Source organism: Dasypus novemcinctus, chromosome 5 (genome assembly GCF_030445035.2).
Source record: "Dasypus novemcinctus isolate mDasNov1 chromosome 5, mDasNov1.1.hap2, whole genome shotgun sequence".
Lineage (NCBI taxonomy): Eukaryota > Metazoa > Chordata > Mammalia > Cingulata > Dasypodidae > Dasypus > Dasypus novemcinctus.
In genome coordinates, this window is record NC_080677.1 from 118,064,622 (window position 1) to 118,090,184 (window position 25,563).

At 36.4% G+C, this 25,563-nt stretch overlaps 1 protein-coding gene across 2 annotated transcripts in view; it reads left to right on the top strand.

Moving 5' to 3' along the window:
* Window positions 1-25,563, top strand: part of TRIM24 (tripartite motif containing 24) — a 140,008-nt gene that overhangs the window by 87,145 nt on the left and 27,300 nt on the right. Inside the window, exons 7-10 of one of the 2 annotated variants that reach the window (XM_058297435.2) lie at window positions 7,752-7,898; window positions 15,673-15,790; window positions 18,446-18,714; window positions 19,850-20,023. In XM_058297435.2, the coding sequence (XP_058153418.1) occupies window positions 7,752-7,898; window positions 15,673-15,790; window positions 18,446-18,714; window positions 19,850-20,023 (708 nt within the window). The remainder of the gene's footprint in view (window positions 1-7,751; window positions 7,899-15,672; window positions 15,791-18,445; window positions 18,715-19,849; window positions 20,024-25,563) is intronic. The other variant, XM_058297436.2, reaches the window with a different exon arrangement.

Consider the following 25,563-nt stretch of genomic DNA (forward strand, 5'->3'; position numbering starts at 1 on the left):
ATTAGCATAGTATTAATTGCATGATCTTTAGCATCCTTTTAGTACATTGGCGTAGAAAGAATTCACAATGAAGAAACAGTTTAGAGTAAGAGAATAAAACAATTCTAAAAAAGACTCCTAGAAAAAATATTGTTTGGCCTCTTCTTTGATAGTTGATGAAATTATAATGTCCCTGTCAGAAAGTTCTTTCCTTCCTGGGGGAGCTTAGTTGTTCTAAGTGTATCTGTGACTTATCAACCATACTGAAAACAGACTAAAATAGCTCTATATTCTTTTTATTTTAATTTGATTTAATTTTATTTTTTAAACATTATTTTGTACATTTAATAATTGGAAATTTAAACAATTAGAAGAAAACAGCTGAATAAAAAGATACATTTCTCAATTAAATGTATTGGATACACATAAACATTTTTTTTTTAAATCAAACATCATGTTATACAATATATTTTGCTCATAGTAATGCAGTCATAGAGTATTTGTCCTTTTGTGTCTGGCTTCCTTCGCTCAACATACTGTTCTCCAGATTCATCCATGTTGTCATTTGCTTTCAATTTCATTTCTTCTTACAGCTACATCATACTCCTTCATGTGAATACACCACCGTTTGTTTATCCATTCATCATCGATGGACACCTGGGTTATTTCCAACTTTTGGCAATTGTGAATAATGCCATTATGAATATTGTTGTGCAGAAGACTGTTCATGTCACTGCTGTCAGTTCTTCTGCATATATATCCAGAAGTGGTATTGCAGGGTCCCCTGACAAGTCTACATTAAGCTTCTTTAGGAACTGCCAAATGGTCCTCCATGGTGGCTGTACCATTCTGCATTCCCACCAACAGTGATTAAGTGTTCCTATCTCTCCACGTCCTCTCCAACACTTCTAGTTCTCTGCCTTTTTAATAATGGCCATTCTGATAGGTGTGAAATGATATCTCATTGTAGTTTTGTTTTGCGTTCCCTAATCTTAGTGATGTTGAGCATTTCTTCTTGTGTTTTTTTTTTTTTTTTTGCCATTTGTATTTCAAGTGTCTATTCAAGTTTTTTGCCCATTTTTTAGTTGGGTCATTGTCTTTTTATTGTTGAGTTGTAACATCTGTTTATATATCCTGGATATTAAACCCTTACAGAAAATTGATTTCCAGATATTTTCTCCCATTGAGTTGACTGCCTTTTCAACCTTTTGACAAAGTCCTGTGAGGTGCAAAAGTGTTTAACTTTGAGCAGGTTCCATTTATCTATTTTATCTTTTGTTGTGCATGCTTTGGGTGTAAGGTCCAAGAAGACATCACCCACTACAAGTCTTAAAGATGTTCTCCTACATTTTCTTCTAATAGTTTTGTGGTCCTGGCTTTTTGTATTTAAGTCTTTGATCCATTTTGTGTTGATTTTTGTGTAGGGAGTGAGATAGGAGTCCTCTTTTATTCTTTTGGTTATAGATATCCAGTTCTCCCAGCACTATTTTTGAAGAGACTGCTTTGTTGCATTAACATTGACTTGGTAAATTCGTCAAAAAACAGTTGACTGTATAGACGAGGGTTTATTTCTGGACTCTCAATTATATTCCACTGATAAATGTATCTCTCTTTATGCCAATACCATGCTGTTTTGACCACTGTGGTTTTGTACTATGTTTCAAGGCCAGGTTGTGAGATTCTTCTCATGTAGCTCTTCTTTTTTAGAATGCTTTTGGCTATTTGGGTGCACTTTCCCTTCCAAATGAATTTGGTAATTGCCTTTTCTAATTCTGTAAAGTAAACTGTTGGGATTTTCATTGCTCTTGCATTGAACCTATTAATCAGTTTGGGTAGGGTTGACATCTTCATGATATTTATTCTTCCAATCCATGAAAGAAGTGTCTCTTTCATTTGTTTAGGTCTTTTCTAGGTTTCTTTTAGTATTGTTTTCTAGTTTTCTGCATATGACTCCTGCCCTTCTTTAGTTAAATTAATTCCTAGGTTTTTGAGTTTTTTTGTTGCTATCATAAATGGATTTTTCCCCTGATTTTCTCCTCAGATAGTTCAGTACTGGTGTACAAAAACATACTTATTTTTGTGTGTTGATCTTGTATCCTTCCACTTTGCTCTACTCATTTTTTAGCTCAAGTAGCTTTGTCTTGCATACTTCAAAATTCTCTTAAGTATAGGATCATGTCATCCACAGAGTTTTATTTCTCTTTACCTGTTTGGATGTTTTTAATTTTTTTTTCCTGTCTAATTACCCTAGCTAGAACTTCTAGTACAATATTATTGAATAACAGTGGTGACACTGGGCATCCTTGTCTTGTTCCCAATCTTAGAGGGAAATCTTTCAACCTTTCAACCTCTCTCTATTGAGTATGATGTTGACTGTGGGGTTTTTGTATATGACTTTTATCATATTGAGGAATTTTCCTTCTATTCCTATCTTTTGAAGTGTTTTTATCAAGAAAGATGCTGAGTTTTGTCAAATGCCTTTTCTGTATTGATTGAGGTAAGCATGTATTTTTTTTTCCCCCTTCAATTTATTATATGGTCTATTACATTGATTGATTTTTTGGTTGAACCTGTCTCTGCATACCAGGAATAAATCCTACTTGGTTGTGATGTACAGTTCTTTTGATATGCTGTTGGAATTGATTTACAAGTATTTTGTTGAAAATTTTTCCATCTCTTTTCATGAGAGAGATTGGTCTGTAATTTTCTTTTCTTGTATCTTTATCTGAATTTGGTAGTAGGATGAGGCTGGTTTCATAAAATGTGTTGGGTAATTTTCCCTCCTTTTCAATTTTTTGGAAGGTTTAAGCAGGATTGGTATTAATTCTTTCAAAATACTTGATAGAATTCACCTGTGATGTCATCTGGACCTGGACTTTTGTTTGCTGGGAGATATTTGATGACAGAGTCAATCTCATTAAATGTGGTTTGTTAAGTTCTTGTATTTCTTTTGCTTCAGTGTAGGTTGTTTGTGCATTTCTAGGAATTTGTCCATTTCATCTAAGTTGTCCAGTTTGTTGGCAGATAGTTTCTTATAATATCCTCTTATGATTCTTTTTATTTCTGTGGGATCAGTTGTAAATCCCCCCTTTCATTTCCAATTGTATTTATTTGCATCTTCTCTCTTTTTTTCTGTTAGTCTACCTAGCAGTTTGTCAATTTTTTTATCTTCTCAAAGAACCAGCTTTTGGTTTTGTTGATTTTCTCTATTGTTTTTTGGTTTCAATTTCATTTATTTCTGTTCTAATCTGTATTATTTCTTTCCTTCTGCTTGCTTTGGGAATGGTTCTTCTTTTTCTAGTTTCTGTACTCGTTCAGTTAAGTCTGTGAGTTTAGCACTTTTCTTCTTTTTTAATATAGGCATTTGGGGCTATAAATTTCCCTCTCAAGACTGCCGTACTTGTATCCCATAAGTTTTGATAAGTTGTGTTCACATTGTCATTTATCTCAATATATTTACTGATTTCTCTTGCAATTTTTTCTTTGACCCACTGATTGATTAGAAGTGTGTTGTTCAGCCTCCACACATGTGCAAATTTACTTTTCTCTGTGTATTATTGATTTCCAGTTTCATTCCATTATGACCAGAGAAGGTGCCTTGTATCATTTCAGTCATTTTATATTTATTGAGAACTGTCTTGTGCCCTAACATGTGGTCTATCCTGGGGAAATATCCATAGTCATTTGACAAGAATGTATGTGTCTGTTAGGTCTAACTTGTTTATCATGTTGTTCAAGTTCTCTGTTTTCTTTTTGATCTAATGTCAAGTTTTGTCTAATGATGTGGGTGGCATGTTGAAGTTTCCAATGATTATTGTATTAGTTTATTGTATTATTGTATTATTGTCTATTTCTCCCTTCAGTTTTCCCAGCATTTGTTTCATGTATTTTGGGGCACCATGATAAGGTGAATAGATATTTTTGGCTGTTATAGCTTCCTGATGAATTGTCCATTTTATTAATATATAGAATCGTTCTGTATATCTTATACCTTTTTTGCATTTAAAGTCTGTTTTGTCTAATACTAGTATAGCTACTCCTGCTCCTTTTTGGTTACTCTTTGCATCGAGTATCTTTTTCCAGCCCTTCATTTTCAGCTGTTTTGTATCCCTGGGTCTAAAGTGAGTTTCTTGTAAGCAGCATATGGATCGCTCGTGTTATTTTATCCATTCTGTCAGCCTGTATCTTTTGATTGTGGATTTTAATCCATTCACATTGAATGATATTGCTGTTAATCCACTACTTACCACCATTTAATATTTGGTTTTCATATGTCATATTTTTGTCTTTTTACTCTTCTGGTTATCCTTTCTGCTATTCATTCTTCTATACTCTCTTCCAAGCCTCTCTTTCTTGTCTTTCTCTTTAAGGTTCTAAGGCTTCCTTGAATATTTGCCACAAATGTGGATTCTTTTTTGCAAACTCTCTTAGTTCCTTTTTGTTTTGTGAATATTATACTCACCTTCATATATGAAGGACAATTTCGCTGGATAAAGCGCTCTCAGCTGGCAATTTTTCTTTCAGTATCCTAATTGTATCGTACTACTGTTCTATCACCTCCATGATTTCTGAAGAGAAATCCATATTAAGTCTCACTGAGCGTCCTGTGTGTGTGATGGTTTGCTACTCCCTTGCTGCTGTGATAATTTTCTCTTTATCTTTGACATTTTGAGTAGTATGTACCTTGGAGTAGGTCAATTTGGATATATTTTGATTGGGGTATGGTATGCTTCTTGGGCATGTAAGTTCATTTCTTTTGTGAGAGTTGGGAAATTTTCAGCTATGATTTTCTCAAAAAACTTTTTCTGCCCCTTTCCCCTTCTCTTCTTCTGGAACTCCCATGACATGTATGTCGTTTCGTTTTGTGTTGTCATTCATCTCTCTCATCCCCTGCTTAATTTTTTCCATCTTTTCTCTCTTCCAATTCATCCATTCCATCTTCTGTATCACTTATTCTTTCTTCTGTCATTTTGAGGCTGTTATATGCCTCTGATTTTTTTTTCCTCTCACCTGTGTGTCTTTCATTCCCATGAGCTCTGCTACTTTTCTGTTCAGAATTTCAAATTCTTTGCTCATTCAGTGTCTTCTTGATGTCATTTATCTCTTTAACCCTGTTGTCTTGTAACTCATTGATTTGATTTTGGAAATTTGTGCGTGTCTCACTGATTAGTTCTCTCAAATCCCATGTCTCTTCTGGGACTTTGGTATATTCCTTTTCTTGGGCCATGTCTTCCATTTTCTTAGTATGGCTCATAATTTTTTGCTTATGTTTAGGCATCTGATTAGAATATAGTTTACTCACATGTTCAATTTCTTTCTCTTCTGTAGGGATTTAGTGGCAGTATGCTATATTTTACCACTCTTCTTTGATTCTTGGCTCAACCTAGATTGTAGGGATTGTCCCTGCTAGTTGCTTAAACTTGGGCACTGAATCTGATCATTGGTTGTTGATTCACTTCCTGGGGCCTTGGGAAGGGAGGCTATAGGGGCCATCAAAATAGTCTAATTATTTTTAATTTTCTTACATGCACTTCCTTGGTATTCTAGCAGATGGTGCTCTTTGTCAGCTTTCATTTCAATGCCTGTTCCAAGTGTATTTGTTGCAACACAAACGGGATCAATGTTATAGAGCTTCCTGTCTGGAGGCTAGGAGCCTTGTAATTCAAACTTTCTCTGAACCAGTTCTCCAACCTTCTCTGGCAGCCCCCTCCCTTTTCCTGGCTAGGAAATATTTCTCTGTGTTCTCAACTATGAGGCTTGGTTAGTAGAGAAGACTGGAGGGTCGTATACCTTTAGCTCTTTCCTGGTTCCCAAGCTATATGATAGCGTAGCTGTACTGCCTGGAAGGGCTCCTGGGACAGAGCCGACCAAATTTGTGAGTCAAAAGCTGAGTCAACCTTAGGCTGTGTATCTGTCTCTCCCCCTTTCCTGGGGAGGTACATCCTCAATAGTCAGTCCTGGTTAGAAGAAAGGGATATTGGGAGAGTCGGAATCCTCTGGTCCTGTGCTGGCTCCCAGGGCAAATCATGGTGTGGTCCTACCTGGCTTGGAAGAGCTGGTAGGACAAAGTAGACCAAATTTGTAGGTCAAAAGCTGAGTCATCCTTAGCCTGTGTCCCTTTCTCTCCCCTTTCCTGGAGTGGTAGATTCCCTGGAATCTCTTTGTCTGTAGCTACAGGCCCAGTGGTAGGAGAATTCTGAAGTCCCTTAGTCCCTGTCTCCTCTTGGTGGTATATCCAGCCTTCTCCTGGTGTCCTAAACCCTAGAAGATCTTTTCCTAGGCTGTTTCAGCCTGTTCTTTAGCTATTTTTGTGTGAAAGGAGATCTGTATTCTTTTTGAAACAAATAATTATTTAGTGAGCAAGTAATCGCAACAGGAAAAATCAAATCCCATTTATCACAGCTATGTTTTCAAGTTTTGTGGGTTTTTCCCCCATTAGAACTAATAAAGTTTCCAAAGCTCTGCTTAAAATCATACATCCTTTCTTTTTGCTTTCCCAGAGATAATTAGTATAGTAGTGTCTATGTATTACTGTGGCTATAATTCTAAACTTGACTATACATACGAATTACTTGCAAGCTTTAAAATAAGAGAGATACAATGTCTGGACCCCAGATCTCTAGGAATGAACCTGGTCATTGGTATTATTTTTACTTGCTTTTTATATATACTTTTCACAATACCTTTTAAATATACACCTTTAGTCCTCATACCCATTTTCATGGTTCACAAAGTTCTATGAAGACAGATAAATAGAATTAATTTTATCAGCTAAGACTCAAGAGAAATCTGCTCAAATAGTTGTTCCCATAGAAGACCAAGAAATTAGGTTTCTAATTCTTAATTTGCAAAATCCCCATAAGTCAACAGACTCCCTGTTCCTCCAGAAATGTTTTCAAAGAAGCACTCACTTTTTACAGAGGTCAGAAATAGCCTAATAAGTGAGAGATCTTTTCTCTGAACTTAAGGTAGATATGACAAAGCCATTGACTGTTAGTAATCCCTTAACAGGTAGAGTCACTGGAGCTCTTCCCTTAATTCAGTTTAGCACATGTGTATTTTCCAAATTTGGAACTGACTAGGGCCTTAAAATAACTCAAGTTCAGTACACACCACTTTCAATCATCCTGTGTTCTTGCTTATATACAACTCTTAGCGAAATATTTTGCTCTTTCATAGCTTCACTCAGAATTCATTGGCACAAGTATTCACTACTGTATCTGTTGGCTCACAAGCTAATTCTCAATAGACAGAAATAATATGCTTCTTTTTTTTTTTACTTCATATGAACTGTATGTGTTGTTTACCACATGGCATAACTCAGGGCACATACTGGATGCAATCTAGACAAGAATGTCTAAAAAGTGAAATCATGTGATTTAAGTAAATTGTGATATGGTAACTTTACTAGATTGCTGGATTGTACACCTGCTTTATTTGTAAGTATTGAATTTAACAGTCATTTGTTATATTATAGCTAACCCATAGTTTTGGCCTTTCTTCGTCTATATTGGAAAATTAATCAACAGAGACCTAAACCCCAGTATATGTAAAACCAGACCCCTTGGGTTAGGGGCATATGTTTGGGATGTAGTCTTTTGCTACCAATGATAATGATACTTTGTACTTAGGGAAAAAACTAAGAGGATTTCAGTTTTTGTCAGTTGGGTACTTAGGGGTGATAGTTATTCTAATTTGGTAATCTGAAAATGATCTTTAAAATGTATGTTACTTGTAGAAACTAATTTGTGGAGTTATTTTCTTGTTTTTAGAGCCTTGCAAAGGACCATCGCATGAAACTTATGCAGCAACAGCAAGAAGTGGCTGGACTTTCTAAACAGTTGGAGCATGTCATGCATTTTTCTAAATGGGCAGTTTCCAGCGGCAGCAGTACAGCATTACTTTATAGCAAACGACTGGTAAGATAGACTGTGTGTGGCATTTAGCATACCATAAAAATGCCAAGTGTCTTAGTGGTAATTGAACTTAATACTAACAATAATGACAATAGTAAATATTTACTAAGCACCTATACTGTGCCAAGCACTAATTCTAAGCACTTGCTGTGTAATACTTCATTTAAAGTTCTCATCAGTCCTATGAGATATGGACATCTATCCATCCCCGTTGTGTAGATGATGAAACTAAGGCATAGAGTTAGCATGCCTACAGTCACACCATAAGCACTATAACCAGGATTCCAACCTGGACACCAGACCCCAGAGTTTTTGTGGTTCCTGCCTACCCTATACTACTTATTCTTTTTTTTTTTTTTTAAGATTTATTTATTTATTTAATTTGCCCTTTGCAGCTTGTTTTTTGCTGTCTGTTCTCTGTGTCCATTCACTGCGCACTTTTTCTGTGTCTGCTCATCTCCCTTTGTTGGGTCCTCTTGCTGCCTCAGCTCTCCGCGGTGTGGGCTGTCAGCTCTCTGTGGCACAAGCGTGGGCCACCTTGCTTTCACAAAGAGGCCCTGGGACTCCCATTTGGTAGACAGGAGCCCAACTCATTGAGCCACAGCCACTTCCCTGTACTACTTATTCTATCAGCAGTAGATGGTGCTAGGTATTTCAACTTTAACTGCTATTTTGACAGTAGTCTAGAACCTTGATACCGAAAGTATGGTCACTACATGTTAATTACATGAGGATTCTGGTTCATAGTCAGGAGTGGTACCAGAGATTCTGCATTTCTTACAAACTCCCAGGTGATGTTAATGCTGCCAGTTGGTAGACCACGCTTTGAGTAGCAAGGATCTAGAAGACACTTAGCCACTGGAAATCAAGCTACATAAACATCCTTAAAATTTCCTGCTTTACTTTAGTTTTATTAAAGATTCGGCAGAGATCTGCACTCTAAAATCAAATTAAGACGTCTACATTAGTTTTGTTACCTACTCCATGTTTTGGAATCATGGAGCAGAAATTTCCTGTGACCATTTTTACATGAGAAAACGTACTTCTGAACAAGCTTTATACACTAGATTCAAATATAGAATGTCTTATTAGAATATTGACTTATAGCTATTTTTAAAACTATTCCTAAACCTGAAAATATATTCAACTCTTTGCGGTCACCCCTCGGGCTGAAGTGTGGTTTGCTGGCCTGGCGGGGGAGCAGCCACGGCAGGCCAAGCCGCTGCCCCCATAATAGGGTGGCTGGTCGGACTCACCGCCACCCCTGAAGGAAGCTCAGCATGGGCGCAGAGTGCCCTCGGGTCTCCCCTTCTCGGCAGCCATGCTTCCGCGGCCGCCCCTCCTCCTGGATGGCGCCACACGATGCCTGTGGGGCGGCACCCTTCTTCTTCTTTCTCCCTGCGCAGGCGCAGGGCGGAAAATTCCAGTCTGCCCTTTTCCCCTCCCCCGACCGCAGCAACAGCCAGGCATGGGCGGAAAAATCCAGTCTGCCCTTTCCCTCCTCCCCCCCCCCCACAGCAGCAACAGCCAGGCGTGGGCGGGAAACTCAAGTCTGCCCTCCACCCCAGCAACAGCAGCCACCAATCCCTAAACCCTGCCCCTTCCCCCAGCAACAGCGACAGCCAATCCCTAACCACCACCCCTCCCCCGTCCAGTACCGCCCACTGACCTTTCGCCGGCAACCAATCAGAACAGAGCGTGGCTTCGACCAATCAGCCTTCCCCAGCCCCTATAAAACTGTTGCCTCTCCCTCAATAAAGTGGACTTGCGTGTTTACCTTGTCTCCGCGGTAGTTCTTCTGCCGTGCGCCCTCCAGTCCTGAGAGCCCCCGACAAGGGCCTGGCCTCCCTTGTCCCCAGTTCGTCGCCTGCTTCGCCGGGCGACCCCGTCAGCCGAACCGCGCAACCCCTTGTGAGACCGATCCCTCGTCTGCTGCCGGACCGACCCCTCGTCCAGAGCTGGACCGACCCCTCGTCCGCAGCCAGACCCCACCTCTACCGACCGAGCAAACCGTTGCAACTCTTAGATTTTTATCTTTCATAATTATCAGTGGTATAGTCTTTCAAACCTAAGTGTGTGTGTTTATTGCTTTCATTGTGTTTAATGTAAACATCTATATAGTGCATACCTTTTAGTTCTGTGATCTATTTTGAGTTAATTTTTGTGAAAAGTGTAAGGTCTGTCTAGAATTTTTTTTTTTATTTTTGCCTGTGGATGTACAGTCTGGGTGTTTCAGACTGAACAACTTTTTGGTTGAACAGTCAATAAGCATTTGTTGAATATTTGTTGAAAAGACCAGCCTTTGAATAGACTTTCCTGGAAAAGTTGAAGACTGTCCCTTCCTCCTCCATTGAATTGCTTTTGCCATTGTCATTCTCTTTAATAGCAGTGGATATTTCTATAATACAAGTGGTTAGGAAATTATTAAATGTATGGCAGTTAAAAGGGATTCTTTATTCTTTTCTATGCCCCAAATCCCCTTCAGTCTTCAGGGACCTTCTTTATATTTCCTGAATATCTCATCCTTTCTATTCTTTCTGATCTCACTGCCATTTCCTTCTTCTTTTTTTTTTTTAAGATTTATTTATTTTATTTATTTCTCTCCCCTTCTATCCTGTTGTCTGTTCTCTGTGTCTATTTGCTGTGTGTTCTTCTTTGTCTGCTTCTGTTGTTGTCAATGGCTCAGGAATCTGTCTTTCTTTTTGTTGCGTCATCTTGTGTCAGTTCTCCGTGTGTGCAGCGCCATTCCTGGGCAGGCTGCACTTTCTTTCATGCTGGGCGGCTCTCCTTACAGGGCGCATTCCTTGCACATGGGGCTCCCCTACGCAGGGGGCACCCCTGCGTGGCACGGCACTCCTTGCACACACCAGCACTGCACATGGGCCAGCTCCACACAGGTCAAGGAGGCCCGGGGTTTGAACCGTGGGCCTCCCATGTGGTAGACGGATGACCTAACCAGTGGGCCAAGTCCATTTCCCCCATTTCCTTACTTCTGATCCTCAGAACTCTGAACATATTATACATTTTTGCCTGGACTCATACTCTTTCTTAGAATGCCTTTTCTTTCCTCTGGATGACTTCTGTTCATCTTTAGAAATTACTGGGGTCAGTTAGGCCTTCCTTCTGTGACCAAGACAGGGTTCAGTTCCCTTTCCTGTACCTAGAAAGCACTTGTACATATGTCTGTTATATTTACTGATTTTTATCTACTATTATTATATTTACATATTTTTTTCTATGTATCTCCTTAGATTTTATCCTTCCTAAGGATAGGAACTTTGTGTTACCCAATGCTTGACAAACAGGAGCTCAAAAAAGGATTGCTGAAAAAAAATGTGGTACCAAATAACATCTATAGTCAGAAGCTATATGCAAAATATAGACAAAGCTCCATGCTGTTTCATAGGGTTAGAAACTCAAAACACTAAATTTATTTTTTAAGGTTTTTTAAAGTCTATAGAAAGGATACAGTATGTAGTATTGCCATCTCAAAAGCTGTTTTGACACCTTTAATATCTTTTTTTAAATTTTTGTCTTTGCTTTTTGATCAGTAGCCATGTTCTCAGTGTGAAACCTGAGTCCATTTTTAAGTTCAGGTACATCTGAAGGAATTGACAGGTAGACTTCAGGGACCATTATTTATCTTCTACACTAGTCAGGCTTTTGACTTCTCATAATTATCTAAACATGCATCAGGACTTTGTCAAGCATAATGGTTTACATTTTGATGAGTAATAATTTGACAGCAATAGAGCAGGAAATTTTGTTACTTAGGGAGCAGAGTTTGGTCAAGTTTGATACTACTTTTAGACCTTACCATAACTTAATTAGCAAATATATCTTAGCTATGTGAGTTATAAATTGAGTCATGTAGTTTCTCATCAGCATAAAAGAAGGAATTCATAGCAATGTACATTAAGGGGAAATAAAAAGTATTTAAGCCCAAATGATTTGCTTCACAGTTTAATTAAAGCAGATTTCCTTTTAAGGAGATAACTCACATATTTTATTCAATGTTTTCTTTCTTGGCAAGTTTTCTAGTTTGCTTTGCTGCCAAAAGCAGATAACTATAAAATGGGTTGGCTTTTAAAAATCAGAATTTGTCTACAAGCTTATAGTTTTGAGGCTGTGAAAATGTTTTTACTATAAACATAGGTATTTCCAATAGAAGAGTCCACCTGATCCTGTGCCACAAGGGAGAAACATATCTCTTGTTGAATGTCCAAGCAAGGAACTGGAGGAACCTTCCCAAAACCAGTTCACAATGAGAATGAGAGCTAGGGTTTTTAAAGGCAAAGAAAAAGGAATGTGTGCAGTTTCTCAGTCCTGCATTGTCTCAAACACATCAAACTTGACCACAATTTAGAAGGGATGTAATGACTGCTTTCCCATCCAACTGGTCAAGGATATCAAGTTTTTGTCTTTGAGAAAACTTACAGATTTACTAGGTCATAAAGTGCTTCTGACTCCATTCTGTCTGGTTTTGCTTTGAGCTGTTATTCTTGTAAGCAAAACTGAGATCTGGTTAATATCCTTCAGGGAACTAAGTACAAGCAGTAAACTAAGATTAATAGAAAACCAGTTCAATTATGAGTATATTAGAATTTTCAGAGCTCCTTAGTAAGAAATTTTTAGTAAGCAAACTTTCCAGCTATCAAATCCCCCTTGTGTTTATATTCTTCTTATTCTTAAGTAGGTATGTTTTGTAAGAATTCCTCATATAAAGAAAATGGGCAAAGGTCTTATCTTCTGTAGTTACTTCCTGATCATAGGCAAAGAAAATTTTCATATCTTCTTGGAGGGTGCTTTAAACATAAACCTACAAAGGCAATATAGGCAACAAGACAAGCATATTGCAAGCAAAATGAAGGCAGTGCTTAAGAGAATCAGGTTTTGTTGTTGTATTTTTTATATCTCATAGGCAGTTTCATTTACTACTTATAAAATCAATTAAGTCTGTAAATATCTTTAACATGCTTAATATCACTTTGCATATGATCTAGTATAGAGGAGATTATCATATTCATCAGGTATGTAGGTACAGCACTTAATACTAATCAATGCACCAGTTTCTCTTTGAGTCTACCTAAGAGGATGACATTTGATTTAACACCAACGTGAAGGAACTTAGCAGACTATACAGATATTGGGGGAGAGTATTACTGGCAGACTACACAGCAAGTACAAAGACTGAGGTAGGAGTTTTTGTGAAGTGGAAGAGGCCTGTTGGACCGGAACATAGCAGCAAGCAGAGAGTAGTGCAAGGTCAGGTTAGAAAGGTAGTGAAAGACTAGGTAGTGCAAGCCTTGTAGTCCATTATGAGGACTTAGGTTTTTACTCTGAGTGAAATGAGAAACCATTTGAAGAGTTAGAGAAGATTGACATGAAATAACCTATATTTTAACAAAATCACTTTGGCTGCTGTGTTAAGAGTAGACTGTACGTGGTCAAGGACAAGGGAGACCAGTTAGAACCTTTAAGCAATAATTCATCATCTGATTTATTTTCATAGTGGAGTTGATGAGAATTGGCAGGATTATTTATATATTTTATAGGTAGAACCAACAGAATGTGTTGGCAGGTCGAATGTGGGGCATGAGAAAAAAAAGGAATCAAAACCTCTCTCCTGACCTAAATAGTAAGAATAGTGTTGCCAATAATTGAGATGGGGATGACTATAGGAAGAATAGACTTGAGAAAAATCAAGATTTCCCTTTTGGACATGATAAATTTGAAATACCTATTAAGACAATCAGGTAGAGATGTTGAAGAGGTAGTTGGAAATGTAAGTTCAAAGGAATCTAAGCAGGAGATATAAAATAAGGAGTCATTTAAACTATAAAACTGGATGAGATCACTAAAAGTATATGGATTTAGGGAAATAGAGGTCCAAAGATTGAGCCCTGGGGTACTCTAGCATGTGGCGGTATGGGGAAAGAGAAAGAGCCCACCATGAAAATAAAAATAAAAGAAGAATCCACCAGGGAGACTGAGAAGATGCAATGCCAACAATAGGGATGGAAAGCCAGGCTCTTAACTGGAGAGTTCAAAAACAATTTGCATTGGACCTAAACCTGTTCTGAGTGGCTCCAAGAAATATCAGTGAATTAAAGGGGAAATCCACGAAATTATAATTCCTGGAAGCCATGTAAAGGAGGTGTTAAACAAGAGTGCAGAATGACCACCTGTGCAAAACACCAGTGAAAGCCTCATCAGTGCTTTCAGAGAAGAATGGGAAGAAAGGAATAGGATACAATAATTATAGATGAGTCTTTAAAAGAGTTTTGCTGTAAAAGAGCAGAAAAATGGGGTGGTTGATGTTAGGGGAGGAGGAGTTCAGAGGTTTGTTTTTGTTTTTATATATTTATATATTGATGGGAGTGATTCAGTAAAATGGAAAAATTGGTGATGTAGGAGAGGGAGGAAATAGCTTTAAAATGTCCTTGAGTAGGCCAGAAGGTATGGGATCAATTGTATAAGTAAAAAGATTGGCTTTAGTCAGAAGTCTAGATGTTTAAGCACCTGTAACTTTAGGGAACACTGATAGTGGTAGATGGTGGGAGATTGTGGAAAGTCTCTTGATTGTTTCTGTTTTCTCAGTGAAACAGTGTAAGTACAGCTGTCTGCTGAGATTGAAAATGGGAGAAGAGATACTAGAAATTCAAAAGAAAAGACATTATAAAACAGTCATTTAGGAGAATAGAGAAGTGAATGGACTAAAGAAATGTCATGTGATAGCCAGTATGCCTTAAGGGCTAACCTAAAGTTTTTAAAGTGAGATCTTCCTTTTATCTGTTCAGTTACATGCAGGCAGAAAGTTTTGTTTTGGAGGGAATGGATGATAGGAGGAGGGAGAGGATATGGAGAGGGGGTGGATAGTATGTGTAATTTGATGCGTGAGAGAGTTAAAGGATTATATGCAAGGAAATGATTATGATAATTGACTCTGGAATATAAACTGGATGGGAAGGTATTGAGCAATAGAGAGTAAAGACAGGGAAAAGTTGTAAAAACTTGTAGGACAGTGGGATTTATAGGATCATTAGTATCTGGACATTAGAGAAAATGAGCTGGAAAGAAGGATCATCTAGGTGGATATTAAAATTATCAAGTATTATGACAGGTGAAGTGTTGGAGATGGTAGATTATGAGTCAGGAGCTAAAATCTTCAAAGTCTGGGAGAGAATAACCTGGGGTTTCAATGAAGACTACAATATGGAGAGGGGATGGATAGAATTATGTGATGACATGAGATTCAAAACTGGGTGTTTTTTTCTAAGAAAGATGATAGGGACAGAACAGCATTGAGAGGCAAGAAGAACTATACCACTGGCAGGCCTAGTTATTGCTGTACTTCCATTGCCTGAGCATGGAGAATGATGTGTATTCTTGTAACCCATTAACCCCTAATTTAAATTCTGAATCCTTCCTCTAAAAGGATAAGTAAAATAAAAAAAGAGAAAGATATGCTTTATTTTGGTTTTACAAAATTTGAGTTGGTGTTTCTGTGAAGTTTTATTACTATTTGAAAAATCTAACTTCACCTTACTAACACTTTAAGGTACTTTTCAGTTTTATATTAAAAATTCCAACTGGAGGTATATGTTGGAATGTTGAATATAAAAAAGTCCACTTTTTATAACGCATGTGTGATTGTTTACTGTATATGAGCATACATGCCAGGTACCATTTTTTAATGTATTTACTGAGTCCTTAATAAAGTATGTGCCTGATGATAAAGATATTGATGTTTGGTTGTCTCTCTTCTTTCTTCTAGATTACATATCGATTACGGCACCTCCTTCGAGCAAGGTGTGATGCCTCCCCAGCAACCAACAATACCATTCAATTTCATTGTGATCCTGGTTTTTGGGCTCAAAATATTATCAATTTAGGTAGGTCATTATGTACTTTTTCTCAAAAGTGCCATTTTTTGATGTTATTCTTAATGATTATGACATGATATTGAAAATGCTCCTCTTTACCCTCAAATGTTTTCTATTTCTTGTTTTAAAGACATATTGTTTTGCTGGTATTTCATTAGTATATGTATAGGTGTGTTTATGCATGGCACATATAAATAGCATGCATATATACATATATATATGGATGATATGAAAACACCCTTTATATTGTCTTACAGGATTTCTAGGCTTCGGCATTTAGAGGTTCTTTTTTTCTGTAGAATACTGTTTGTGCTATTACTTCTAGATTTATCAGAATGGGCTCATTCTTGAACGCCATTGAAACAGGATTTTTATTTTGCTCTAAAGAATGTTTTCTGTTGGGTGACTGCTAAAGGGTGTGAAGTTTTTCTTTTTGGAGTAATGAAATTGTAAAATGTTTCTGTGGTGATGAATGCATGACATTGTGAATATACTGAAAGCCATTGATGATATACTTTGGAGAGATCGGATGGTATATCTCAATAAAACTGCTTTTTAAAAAATAGGGAAAAAGAATGTTTTCTGTTAAAATAGGTCCAAATTGCTTTATTTTGCAAAGGCTTTTTTTTTGCCTGCCAGGTAATAATTATATATTTATTTTGGAACTTTGTAATTGAAGTATACCATGCTTACAGAAAAGTGCCTGGATCTTAAGTATAGAGCCCACTGAATTTTAACAAAGGGGACTGTCATTTCAAGAATATTAAGAGCTAAAATACCCTTGCAGGCAGATCAGCATGAAGTTGTTAACTTTTTGTTACGTTATTTGCTGAGTAGAAACAATCTTGACTTTTTTGTCTCCCTAATTTCTCACAGGAAAATTATGGCAAACAGAAAGCTAAGAGTTCTCTATACATTATTTTTCCTTAACAACCAATATTCCTTTGACATTTCTGGGCCTCATATACTTTGAGCCCCAAATGGTCAACGATAGTCGCTCTCTGATTCCCAAGGGCTAATTGTGGGTAGGAAAGGAAGAAATGGCTGGAGAGCCAGTGCTCTGAAAACATACAGGAAAGGAAGAAATAGACTTAAACAAATCTCATCCATACAAATGAAGAAAAAAGGAATCCTTGGGGTGGGGGGGAATGATAAAGAGACTCTTGAAGGCCAGTTTAAGACATAGACAACCATATATATATTGATGCTTGTCATGTAATTAGGATCACACACACTTTCACCTACATTACTAAAAAAGCATCTTTAGAAATAGCATATGTATACCAGGTAACTTAGCGCATACCATCTCCCACCCCACATTCAGCTATATAGAGAATGTATCTTAAGTATAAACCCATACAAATAGTCATGTATATAGGGATATATGTATTTATAAACACACATAAATACACCGTAGATCTAGGTACATTTAAAAATTATGCTTTAAACTGTACACACATAAATGGGTAAAGTTTTAGATAAATCTCCCTTAGTTTATATTATCCACATCAGTAAAAGCAAAATGAAAACAGGAGCTCCTGGACAAATAAGTTTGTGAAACTCTGGTGGAATAAAGTTAAATAATGTCCTTTACTATAGGACTTCTCAGGGCTGTCAGTTTACACTGTAAATCTCCAATGAGAAGACAAGTTTCCCAAACTTGTTTATCCATCGCTTCTGAGAAACATCATGGAAGAAAGCAAGGAAATAATACTGATATAGATGAATATTTACTTAATGTCTTGGTGACATTGGTAAGTTGTTTAATCTCTCTAAATCATATTTGTAGATGGCTATTTAACAAGAATATATATATATATGTATATATATATATGTGTCATGGTGTCTGAGACACAGTAGGTATTCAATGAATGGTAACTATATTTTTTAGAATGGGTATACTTAATCAGAAATAATTGAGTTCCTGCTGTTGAAGAAATCAAGCTTTTCCTTATGCTTGAATCAGACTTTTCAGAGGCAACTTTAAACTCTAAAAGTGTAGTTTTGACTCAGTCAAAATATTTTCTAACAGAAATACATGTATGGTATAGTATAGATATAAGGAACTTGAGAGATTACAAGTTGCTGACAGTAAAGAATCAGATATACTTTGCAGGATTGTTTTTAGAACCAGTAGTAACAGGTTCTCAAAGAATCTGATTCTGAGGCTCTTTTGAGGGGATCTACAAAGTCCTTCCTTTTCCAACTATCTGTGTGAGGCTGGATTTTCTTCATCTAATTAAACCTAAATATACATTACAGCTTATAATGTAGATGCAGATGTGATAGTTTGACCATTAAGCCAGACATTAAAAAGTTTTTTAAAAGTGTAAAACAATGCCCCTCCTTATTAAGCTTTTTTTTTTTCTTTTGGAAAGTAGTTATTTTTCATAAAAATGCTATTTATGGGTTTATTTTTTTAATTTTAAGTGAATGAATGGGTAAATATTTTTTAATTCGCATTTTTAATTTATAATAGGTAAATCAAATAGCAATAACTTACATAAACAGAAGCTCTTTGGGGTCCTCTAATTTTAAGTGTGTAAAGGAGTCCTGAGACCAAAGGTTCCTTGGCAGTTCTGAAGGTCAACTAAAATAGCCTTACAAAGTGTGGTATTTCAATATCAGAAAAACTTTCGAAATTAACCTTTTATCTTTAATTAGGTTCTTTAGTAATCGAGGATAAAGAGAGTCAGCCACAAATGCCAAAGCAGAATCCTGTCGTGGAACAGAATTCACAGCCACCAGGTGGTTTATCTTCAAACCAGTTATCCAAGTTTCCAACACAGATCAGCCTAGCTCAATTACGACTCCAGCATATGCAGCAACAGGTAATGGCTCAGAGGCAACAGGTGCAACGGAGGCCAGCACCTGTGGGTTTACCAAACCCTAGAATGCAGGGGCCCATCCAGCAACCTTCCATCTCTCATCAGGTAAATTTGGAAGCAGGCCTGGTCTTAGATAATGATAGTAAAGTTGTGTTCAGCAGCTCTTAAAATAACCAAGACATCCATCATCCGTGACTCAAATATATTAAGCTTGCCTTCCCACCCACTGCCCTATCTCTAATTCCCTCACCCAGACTTCCTATCATAAAATCAATCAGTGTTGTCCTTGGGGGATCCCTTTAAAAAAAATGGAAGACTTCTTCCTCAGTCAGCAGCCAGCTAAACACCAGAACATTTTTTGGTAATGATATGGCAGACTAGTGTTTGAATTAAAGCCTTTTACTGGCTATATGACTTTTTTCAAGTTACTTAAGCTCCTTAGTTTCCTGTAATTTATAAAATACAGATAATAATACCTATATCTTAGGGTTAATTAGATAATACATGTAATATGCTAATTATGATACCCAACATACAGTTCTGTCTTAATAAGAACCTAAAACACATTATCAATACTTTAATGTTATTATTTAATGTCAACTATTTTCATTATTAATGATTTGCTGCTTAAGAGGACAGACCTTGGAACTAGACAATTTGAGTTCAAATCCTAGGTCCTATCACCACTTCGTTAATCTTGAGCAAGTTACTAAAATTCTCTATATGTCAGTTTTCTATCTGTAAAATGTATTAGATAATCCCTTCCTCATAGGGTCATTGTTAGGATTAAATGAGTTAGTACATTTAAAGCACATAAAACATTACCTGGCATTTAATAATTGCTCAACAAATATTATCAATTATTATTTTACCACCTCTTTAACTGTGTTAAGTTTGAAAGGGGCAGTTCTTTGCAAAAGAAAGTCACCAAAGACTTAGAAAGTTACCAAAGACAAGTTTTAGCTACTTCCCAGCATGACTTAGGTCCAGTACTTTCATAACTTACTTATATCTTTAGTTAACAACTCTTTTACCAAGGCTTTTTCCAAGAAAACTCGTTTTTTATTGCTTACACAAAATCTGGAATCTATGCACCCTTACCCATGTTGTAATAGTAACACATGATTAATCTGTCAGAGTGATATCTTTCTATAAAAGTTTTATGAAATAGTTAGGTTTTTCTATAATTGGTCTTTCGGGAGGTAATTTTTACTAAATTGTTGTAATTTATTTTTTCCAGCAACCCCCTCCACGTTTGATAAATTTTCAAAATCACAGCCCCAAACCCAATGGACCAGTTCTTCCTCCTCATCCTCAACAACTGAGATATCCAGCAAACCAGAACATACCACGACAAGCAATAAAGCCCAACCCCCTACAGATGGCGTTCTTGGCTCAGCAAGCCATAAAACAGGTATATATCTACTTCATCTCTCCAGTTGCTTATTCTGCTTCTCTCTACTTTCAAATTGCCTTAAATGTGTTGATTACTTAAGTAACAAGCTATGAAGAGGAAGAGCAAGATTAAAAAAAAAAACAAAACAAAGTTAATTATATACAGACTTCTAGAGAAAAAATTAAGAGAAAGTATCTTGATACTTTATAATTAGCAAGTCATTGGGTAGGAGTGAAGACATAATCAGTGAGTCAGAAGTGTTAAATTTATTTTTGCAGTACAGGCATATACAACTTTTAGATGAGTCCATTAAATATCCAAAGACAGAAGTATTCCAACAAATAATAGTTTCCAATTTTCTTTAACACACACAGAAAAAACATAGCCTTGAATTATAGGTTACTTTCCACAAAAGAAAATTATAAACCTTTAAACTGTTTCAAAGAGCCTCCTTGAAAGCAAACTAAATATGGCACACTTTCAATATGGTGTACATATAAATCTGATAAGATTTAATATTTATATTTTTAAGGTCTTTAGAGAAAAAAGGAACATGTATCATGCAAGTGATTTTTCGAATTCCTTTTAAATTTTCCTTTAAATAGATGTAGAGTGTGATTTGCACAAACCTACAAAGCCATAGGTACACATATAACACCTACTTATGGACAGGCATTTTCCCCTCTGTATATGCAAATAGACTAGAGAAAACTAAGAATGCAGGTGGGCAATACAGTGTAAAAGTTTCTAGAGAGCAAAAAGATGAGTTTCAATTGTAAGGGTGAGTATTTGGCAGACAACAGATAAAAATGAGATGATTGTGAAAGAAGGTCCAGGAGTTATAGAGAATAGACAGAAAAGGAATGGTATGATAAGTTAATGACCACAAGATGTGAAAGTTATTTTATTTCTAAGCAGGAAAATTGGGTTTTATAATAGGAAAGAAAGTTGGTGGAATTTTGACTGGGATTGCATAGATTTGATTTGGATAGTATTGACATCAGCAATATTAAGTCTTCCAATCCATGAACATAGAATATCCTTCCATTTATTTAGGTCTTCTTTAATTTCTTTTAGCAGTGTTTTGTACTTGTCTTTGTACAAGTCCTTTACATTATTGGTTAGATTTATTCCTAGATACTTGATTCTTTTCATTGCTATAGTGAGTGGAATTTTTCTCAATTCTTCTTGATTGTTCATTGCTTGTTTATAGAAACACTACTGAATTTTTGATGTTGATCTTTGTTGTGGATTTTTCAGGATTTTCTGTATATAAGATCATATCATCTGCAAACAGGGAAATTTTACTTCTTCCTTTCTAATTTGGAAGGAATGCTTGCTTTCTTTTTTCTTTCCATATTTGCTTTAGCTAGAATTTCTAGTACAGTATTGAGTAACAGTGGTGACAGTGGGCATCCTTATTTTCCTCCTGATTGTAGCAGTTTGATATTTATGAATTCCAAAAAAATATAGGTTATGTTTGTAAACTGGTGATTTCCTTTGGAGTGATAACCCTTTGATTGTATTAGATTCAGCTGAGATATCTGATTAAATTCTGTTAAGATTAGGGCTCTGATGCAACCATGTCATTAGAGTGCCACTCAGCATTGACTCCCAGACAGACCCCTTAGGGATAAAACAGATACTCACGTGGAAGTAAACACATAGAGAAGAACACCTAGGAAGAGCGAGAGCTCATTAGATACATACAGCAGAGGCCCTCCGATGAGAGATGAGCCTAATAGCCTGCAGCTGACCTTGTGAAGAGACCTGAGCAGCTTAGTCTGGAAAGAAACAAGCCCCAGGGAGAGATACAAGCCTTATATCAGATTGGAAGAAGCTGGGACCACAGAGCCTTAAGAGGAAGAAGGAAGGCTGAACCCTGATGGACATAGACATTATCCACCATCTTGTATCAACATATGTCCAGCAACTTTGGGTGAGAAAGAACCTCTTATGGTAACTTGAGTTCACTTCTTAAGGGCCTTGTGACTATAAGCTTCTACCCCAAATAAATACCCTTTATAAAAGCCTACAGATTTCTGGTATTTTGCATCAGCACATATTTGGCTAACTAATCTTCAAGGGATAGGTTTCAGTCTTTTCATCACTGAGAATGATGTTACCTGTGAGTTTTTTATACAAGCCCTTTATCATGTTGACATTCCTTGTGTTCTAAGTGTTTTTATCAAGAAAAGGTGCTGTGTTTTGTCAAATGCCTTTTTGGCATCAAGATGATCATGTGTTTTTTTTCCCCTTCGTTCTGTAAATGTGGTGTATTACATTAAATGATTTTCTTATGTTGAACAAACCTTGCACTTTATCAAGGTATATTCTTTTAATAGCTTCTGGATTTGGTTTGCTAGTATTTTGTTGAATTTTTATATCTTATATTCATATGAGAAACTGGTCTTAGTTTTCTTTTCTCGTGGTATTTTTATCCTGCTTTGGTATTAGGTGATGTTGGTCTCATAGAAGTTAGGGAGTGTTCCCTCCTTTTCAGTTTTTTGGAAGAGTTTGAGAAGAATTGAAATTAAGTCTTCTTGGAACATTTGGTAGAATTCCGCTGTGAGGCCATCTAGTCCTGGGATTTTTTTTTTGTTGGGAGGTTTTTTATAATTGATACAATCTCTTCACTAGTAATTGGTATTTTGCATTTTGAAATTTTCTATATTTTCTTGAGTCAATGTAGGTTACTTTGTGTGTTTCTAAGAATTTGTCCATATCATCTAGGTTAATTTATTGGCATACAGTTATTCACAGAATAGTCATATAGTACTTTTTATTTCAGTGGAGTCAGTTGTAATGTTTCCCTTTTCATTTCTGATTTTCGTTATTTGTGTCCTCTTTTTTTCTTTTTCAGACTAAAGATTTGTTGATTTTGTTGATCTTTTCAAAGAACCAACTTTTGATTTTGTTGAATCTCCCTATTGTTTGTTTTCTAGTTCATTTATCTCCACTCTGATCTTCATCCTTCCCATCCTTGTGCTTGCTTTGAGTTGTATGCTCTTCTTTTTCTAGTTCTTCGTTTTGAGGTTAGGTATCTGGTTTGAAGTCTTCTTTTTTAATGTAACAATTTATAGCTATAAATTTACCTCTCAGCACTGCCTTTGCTGCATCACATAAGTTTTGGTATATTGTATTTTCATATTTGTTCTCTTCAAGATATTTCCTAATTTCTCTTCTGATTTTCCCTCTGGCCCATTGGTCGTTTAAGAGTATGTTGCTTAATTTCCACATATTTGTGAATTTTCCCTTTGTCCCTCTATTATTGATTTCTAGCTTCATTCCACTGTGATCGACCATGCACACCCCTATTCTTGGCAAAGAAGATTTTATTATGTCCCTTTCTATCACCATCCACTAGCCAGGATCTGGACTCCATGGTGGCCTCCCACAAGAATGGGGGTTAGGCATCAGTAACACCAAGCAGAGAGAACAATTTCAAGTTCTTTGCTGTAATTTATCAGCCTCTTCCTCCCACTCTCTCCTGGATGCTGTACAGTGTTATTCTGGCCTCTGAAGTTTCAAAGTAGTCTGTTTTATAGTTATTTTGTGGAAGGACTGAGGCATGGTGAGTGGTCCCTACTCTGCCATCTTCCCCAGAAGTCAGTATGTGTTTTTAATCTCATTTACATAGACAGAACTTGGAAATGTACACAGGAACTGGAACTGCATTTATTCTGGGGAGGGAGAGAAAGAGTAAGGGGGAGAGTGCCAGAGAGAGAGAAATTGGAGGGTAAATTGGTGGTGAAGATATTTACATTCAACTTCATATGTTTTTGTGTGAAGTTTTTTTTTTCATCAGACCATATAAATTAGATTTCCAGAATTAGAATGTTTCAGATATCATCACTTTCTTAGTATAGTCCCAATTTATTTTTTAAATGACTGTGCTAGATAGATCAGTATGCTCTTTCTAAGAATCAGTACAATTAACTATTCCAGACATAGAAATAGCCTATTATACAACTTCTAGGAACTAAAAATGCAGGGATTTTGGCACACTGTAAGTTTCAAAGCTTTTTCATTCTTACTAATTATTAAGCCTTGCCAAAATCTGTGAGGTAGGTAGAGCAGGTGTTTTACTCTATTTTATGGGGATAAAATTGAGGTTCACAGAATTCGACTTACCAAAGGTCACATCTTTAATAAGTGGCAAATCTGAATTGAAGAGATTTTTTTTAGTTCTAACCAAGTATGTTCCCTTTACATGGTACTATGCTTCTTATTACCAGTAGTAGGTGGATCTTAGCATACTTAAGTGATTTCTTTAGGTGATAATTTGTGTTTTTCATTTACATCTATTTTTTAGCTTTTCTGTTTTTCTAAAAATTATACATGTATATAATTTAAAGAGAGAGATTTTTCTGTAACATTTGTCATGGAGTGAAAAAAAAAATAGCAACTAAACCGTGTCCTAATTAGAGGCTTAGTACTTACTTCCTTATTTCTAGATAATATGCTTATATTTCTACTCATTTTGCTAATGTTTTTGCACATTCTTTCCACCATGGTGTACAAGAGTTAGCTATCTTTCACCACCACCCTCTCCTCACCTCATACATTTAGGTACTTTTCCTAGCCTCCTTCCTGCCCCACTTTTCCCAGTATAGCTTTGGTAAGGTCATTATTTAGTGTTTGCATTATTATGACCATTTGAAAAATGCTCTTCATAGTTGAGTCAGATCGTATACTATGATTACTTTGTCTTTCTGTAAAATATTTTGTTTTCCTTGTAGATACCAATATTGGTGGGTGTTTTTCTTTTATTTTTTTCTTTTCTCTTTTTTCCTCTCTGTTTACTTAGTTTTCTGTGTGCCTATCTATAACCCCAAACCTTTCTCCAGAGGTATAAATCTCCTTTCAATTCACTCAGATACATTGGATGTGCTGTGAGTTTCATCTTCTTGAAAAGAATCTCTGCAGTAGCCTTTTGACCTGTTCTAAGCCCCTGGGCTCCTGGTACACTATTTTGGTGCTGAAAATTCTCTTGGACTCCTATCTGTGGATCCCCTATTTCTTACATGCTCTTTCTTCCCTTTTTATGGTTAACTCCCTAACTAATGGCTTAATCAGAATGTGTACATGAGAAATAAGTATTTTGATACCTTTTGTGTCTCCAGGTATATTCTGTTTGTATTTGGTAGATTGATATTTTACCTGAATGTTGGTTCCAGATTACAAATAATTGTCCTTCAGAATTTTGATTCCATTGTCCTCCACAACCATTCTGATTCCAGATTCCTTGTATGTGTATGACTTTTTTTTTTTTTTTTAATTTTAACTCTGGAATCTTAGGGGATCTTTTCTTTTTCCCTGATATTTTGAAATTTCTTTTTGTGTTTGTTTGTGAAGATCTGTTTTTAATTAATAATTATTCTTCAATCTGGTGATTTGTTAATCTTCAGAAAAATTACCTTAAATTGGTAGGGGAGGGAGAGAGGCCAGGGCTTACTCAGCATCAGTGTGTGTATGGTGGCTTAATTTTTATTTTCAGCGCAGCACCTCTGCCTTCCCCTGAGCTTGGTGTCCTTTAGTCCATAGATATTATGTTT